Here is a 5898-nt window from a genome sequence, read left to right as displayed (position 1 = left end):
AGCTGTCATGTAGCGCCTCCATCTTTGTTGTGGTTTAATCCGAAACAAAAGCTGCGTCCCAATGTGCATACTACGCCCTAAATAGTATTGAAAATTACTAACGTCACATACTATTTAGGATGGATAGTATGCACATTGGGACGCAGCTAAAGCTCCTCCTACTCGTTTTTCTCACAGGCCGCGGCGCTCGCACACAGAGAGAGCTTTATCGCCCCCTATCGCATGAGGCTGTTACTACTAAAACTATGCATTACATCGTCAGCAGAACTCAAATCATAAATATCAATACTATGACTCCAGTGATCTTTAGGGTGAATTCAATGAGATTCCCCTATTTACTTTACGATGTACCCACTGACATATAAAGTAATGGGCTAATCTTTAATACATATAATGAACAATACATTTACGTTTTTTTTGTAGCTTATTTGATATCAGAGTAAAGTAATATTATGATAGATATTAATATCAAACACTATTATAGTAAATATACGTTTAAATGTATTTAAAACATAGGGTCATGTGACTAGTGTTACTCTGGTGTTACTATAACAATCCCAGATACCCTGCAATTTCATTATGAACCCCTAGGGGTTTCAGAGACAAGGAATAGGTTGTGGTTGCAACCATAAATAATACATATACATAAAAAAAAACTTAATAAATAATCATAAAGAACACCTATAGCATAAATGGTAAGAACTCTTGTTTCAATTCTGTTAATCGAATAATTTGATTTATTATTTATATTTATGTATATAAATTAATGTATTAAACAAAAAGGCAAAGTATTGTTTTTTAATCATTTAAAATATAACACTATACAATTTATAATATAATAGTTTTAATAGTTTAGCTATCATTATTTCAAGAAAGAAAACTAACACAATCACTGTTGCACAAAATATTTATTATTATTATAAAACTTATGACATAGGCCTATGTAAATACATTTTATACTTATTAAAGGTATTCAGCTCACATATACATTCAGCAAGAATTGTTGGTAAGGGTAAGTTGACAGAGATCCCAACAATCTTTGGTTCCCAGAACGTTCTTATTTGGTCCCCCCCCCCCCCCCCCCCCAAAAAAAAAAAAAAGGGAACCATTTGGGAACGTTATGTGTTTGTTGGGATGGTTTACTCACCACAAATTGAAATATAAACTGATATATACTTCCTATCTCTCTCTATCTGTCTATCTTTTGCCTTTTCTGTCTGTCTATCTATCTACCGTAGTTAAAATAAACTTCATACCTCTGTTTCTATCTATCTATCTATAATAAACTAATATATTCTCCTTCTATCTCCGTTTCATTCATCCTTCTGTCTTTTTATCCTGGAGTTCATTTACTCACTCACTCACTCACTCGTGTAATCACTGATGCATTGAATGCATTCACTCGTTCATTTATTTATTTATTCATGTCAGGCTGAAGGCAACCATCTTTTTCTCGGTTCGTCGAGCTCGATGTGGGTTTAATACAGAAAATCAGTGCTTTAATTCTCCGCTAACGTTTAAGGAAGTGCCTTTTCCTCCTCTTTGTTTGTTATTCAAAGGTTTGACGGGGCTGGTCGAATGGAAAAAGAAAAGAGTGTGTTTGTATGCGCCGTTAGGTCATAAACTAAGCATTTTAGTGATTGTCCCTAGTACAAAATAGTAAGTAATTGTTCAGGCGGTTCACTCATTTTAGACTCGATTAAACAAAATGCCACATTGATGGAAAATCTTAGTCGTATGGATAAATAAACAGAAAATGTGTTTATATGCATACATATAGTGCATTTCATATCCTAATAAGGAAAACGAGAGTGCGTTTTCATTTATAGCCTAAAAGAAAACCGAGAAACAAACATAACGACTAAAAGGAGAACTACTCGTTCATACGACAGCCATTAGTTTGTTGTCCTCACATCTTTCACATACATCACGTATACGCTCTCTTTGTCGTTCTGACGTTTCTCAACTGATCTAGGAGCAGATTAGCGTGCTTGTCCATATATGAAAAAGACGCGGATTGACAGCAAAAACTGATCCTGGAACAGCAGCTGTGAAGACGCCCAGAGAAGGAACAAACCATTCCGATCACGGAGGGTGAAAATGTTCGGAATACGAAATAACGGCGTTTTCGGCACTCTTCACGTAAAAATAGATGTTGTTTTAAAATATTGAAAATACAAGTATAAATTAGTGTATATAGGATGTTGTTAGATAAAATTATAAGCATATTTGAAATACTTTACCTCAAGAAAGAATGAAACCCCCCTATGCCTTCGATGGGGTTTGAAGCGCCCCAACACTATAAATATCACACCAGACGCTGATTTCTGTAGATGTCAACTGTCATTTCGAGACAAGCGCTAGTCAGGCACGGGCAGAAAGCGTAGTTTGTTGGCATTTAACCAAAAGTAAAACAAACTACAAACATATTTTTTACACTCTTTAGACATTTAAACAACGAATTTGCTTTTAATCTGAGGCAAAAAAAAAAGACACTGGTTACTCGGAAAAGCTGAGGAGGGGTGTGACTGATCTCAGATCAGAGCCACACGCGAGTCAAGCTGCCTATACAGAGGGCACTGCGCCAGGCTATGTGCCATCTAAAGCCAGTGACAAAGAAAAAATCGGAAAAGATAGTAAAAAGGTAGACGACTGAGGGGGTGAATCGTGTAGAAAGGCACGAGTAACCAAAACCCCTAATCAAGGAGAAGAAACAGCCTTTGTTGCCCTCCAGATTATGTGAGAGCGCCCTACAGCTGATGCTAGACACTGAGAAAATGTGTGGAAGGGGCATGATATGCCAATGGGAGGTCTACGGCAACAGACCTTCCATCAAGGAGACGGAAAAACACAAGAGCGAGTCGAGGAGAAGCAATGGCAGTGGTAAACACAAGTGGCACAAATGGGGAAGGAGGCCAGGAAGAAAAGCGCACTGTCCAGTAATGCGCAGAAATCGTGCGAGACCGTCTCGGTGGTCTACCACTGTGGTCTCATTGCGTCCTGCCAATGTTCAAGGCAACCGAGCGCCTGGCATGAGGGCGCCCAGGAACACCAACCAGTTCCTCATGCATGAGAAATATCAGATGATGCATATGCGATCGGACTCAGTTGGCACAGACAGCGGGTCCGACTGCGAAATGGACTTTGCGGATATGGACTCGTACCTTGGTGTGCTGGAAAACGCTAGAGGCGCACTGTTGGACTGTCCAGATCTGCCTACACCACCCACATTTTACGCACGTCAGATGAAGCAATGCCAGCCGTTTCCCTTCTTCGGCTTCGATCAAGAGGAAAGCATGCAGTATTTCCCATCAGAAGACGACGTGATGCAAAGCGAAGGCTTCATGCAAAGGGACTTCAAAGAATTCTGTGACACTGTGGCACCATGTATTTAGACACCTGCCACAGGTAACACGTTTACATCATCACTACGGTGGTTTCTGAACTGTTTTTCACAACTAAATCTGTCGATTGCAATGTGACAAGACATTGTTTTGTTTGTTTGTTCTGTGATGTATTACGACTGGTCTGTTTTTTGGGGGGGAGAAAAGGGTCCAAAGTAGGAGTTAGACCAGCCAGCCAATCACCATCAAGATCATTTGATCACTCATGACAAACATAGCAGCGGTTTGTACTGCAAAACTAAACCCTATGTGAATGTTTTTTTCATAATAAATCGTCATTTTGCTACACATTGTCTATATTTTTTTTATTCACTGTTTATATTTTGGGATACGTTTTGGTCAATGAATAATAACCTGCAAATAACAGAATGACTTGCCAAAGACAATTATTCACAACCTTTGCATCATTTACAGATGCATTGTTGAAACCGAACAACATTTTACAGAATGGCATTATCCAAATATTTTGGGGTCATGACAGAAATACGATCCCTGCGTAACATTTAAGAAGCACCTTTTCTTCTTTCCAGCATACACACACACCCTTCTTGTACATCAGTGGCTCTTGAAGATCTGACACAAGAACAATAGCAATGCTCATGAGACAAGGTGTGTGTGCAAAAGTGCCTCTATATAACCGTATAATCTGCGTCACTAGGGTTTCCGCTCTGAAGCACACAATGAGACCTATTACCATCTTTAGTCTTGTGTATGATGTGTTAATAAGGAAATTTAAAGCCCTGCTAGTCAATAAAAATGCAAAAAGGTCCAATAAAAAGGCTCAGATGAAATCTTTCTCATGAATAGACTCTGAGTGTTTTGATCAACAGCGGTTCAGCCCCTTTCCTGCACAGCTTGCCAACTGCATGTCAGATTATCGTGGTGCAACTTCTTCCAGCCAAACCTACAGGATTGTATGTTCAATCCCCCGACTCCATTTCTAGCCCTTTAACTGCCGATAAAAGAAATAAACACTTCACTAAGATGGGAAAAGAGACTTTCAAATGGATTTTAGGAGTTGACATGGCAGGAGTGTCTTGAATCTAAAACCATTTTTAAATAAATTATTTTACTTGCAATTTTTATGACCTCATCATTTGAAAGAATACATAATATTTCTTAAAAAAAATAAAAAGTAGTTATATTTTCAATAAAGGAAATTGAGGTTAATGAACAGTTTTTTCTATATTTTTATCTCATTCTCATTATCTCTATTATAATTTTTTTTTTTGTAATTTTAATTTAAATGAAAAATAAATATGCCTACAATGGTTTTATTTCAATTTGCATAAATAAAAGACAGTATAACAAGTACTATATGAAAATATGTATAAATATTTTTATGTTTCACTATAATCCATTACTTTATCCATTACAGTAATGAGAATTTGAGGAAATGTTTTTAACTGCCATGAAAATAATGCAAAAAAAAATATTTTCCTTTAGCAAAATATAAAAGCAAAATATAACTTTGTTTTTGTGACGAAATGTGGCATGGGCATGTTTTTGACAGGTTTAACAACTTTACTCTTGTAAATGAATAAAAATGGAAATTTGGAGACCAGTAACAGCTTCTAAATATGCACTCTTAAACATTAATAATAAAATAAAATAAAGAGCATAAAATAAAACTTTTAAATCTATTGTTCTATTCAAACACACGCACATTAACCAACTTCGAGATTAAAAATGCCTTATGCCAGGAACAAGATTTCAGGGGCGTACATGTGTTGAATGAGGCCAAGCTGACCTCAGCTTAAGGTGTTCAGATCAAATGTGTCTTGTGGTTCATCAAGGTTGGCTGAGGAGTTAATCAATAAACAAAGTGGTTTAACATCAAACTCATTTTGTCAAATAAATATGATATAACATTTAGATAAGTGTTAGAAAGGACGCTCCCACACTGTAAACGGACAGGTTACATGCCTTGGCAGTGTCTTGCATAATCTTTATAATTTGTGTATAATTGTTATGATCTCATATTGGGTTTAGGACCTCATACTGATTCAAAAACTACATGGAATACTTTTAAAAGTTAATGAAAAAAGATCATTCTTTCAGGCCATAAACATTCTGTCAATGCCATTTTTGATAACGTTCTGAAAAGGAAGTATAGAATTCTGATATTGAAATCAAATTGAAACTCTGAAATAAGGAAGAATTTGGATGCGAGTTACAAAGAAGCAGAAGATCTTAATCATGTGATAATGAGGGTATAGGAGGAAGGGAGAGACAGGATAACGACTGCTAACAGTCAAGCTAGAACTTTAGTAAACATACGTGATGTCAAACCTGGCCCTCAATGCATGCATTGTTCTCCTTTTCTTTATCTTTCATAAAAGTATTTCATATTCATATAGTGAAATACCTAATAAAGTCCCTATTATGCTATTTGAAAGGTTCCTAATTTTGTTTTTAAGGTCTACAAAAGGTTTACATGCATCAAAGGTCAAAAAACACTTTAATTTTCTCATAATATACATTGCAGCATGCA

General features: G+C 36.5%; 1 protein-coding gene across 1 annotated transcript; it reads left to right on the top strand.

Annotated features, from left to right (window-relative positions):
• The first annotated feature begins 2318 nt into the window (after window positions 1-2318).
• Window positions 2319-3692, top strand: wu:fb55g09 (uncharacterized). Its single transcript, XM_056242456.1, has one exon. The coding sequence runs from the start codon at window positions 2760-2762 to the stop codon at window positions 3393-3395; it is 636 nt and encodes a 211-aa protein (XP_056098431.1). The 5' UTR covers window positions 2319-2759; the 3' UTR covers window positions 3396-3692.
• Window positions 3693-5898: the final 2206 nt, after the last annotated feature.

The sequence above is a fragment of the Rhinichthys klamathensis genome, unplaced genomic scaffold (assembly GCF_029890125.1).
Source record: "Rhinichthys klamathensis goyatoka isolate OS25496 unplaced genomic scaffold, OSU_Roscu_1.1 h1tg000727l_1, whole genome shotgun sequence".
Taxonomy (NCBI): domain Eukaryota; kingdom Metazoa; phylum Chordata; class Actinopteri; order Cypriniformes; family Leuciscidae; genus Rhinichthys; species Rhinichthys klamathensis.
The sequence above is the reverse complement of the archived record's forward strand: the minus strand, read 5'-3'. Positions and strand labels throughout refer to the sequence as shown.

Coding starts and splice junctions, on each gene's coding strand:
- wu:fb55g09 (XM_056242456.1), top strand. CDS start 2,760: ATGCTAGACACTGAGAAAATGTGTGGAAGGGGCATGATATGCCAATGG.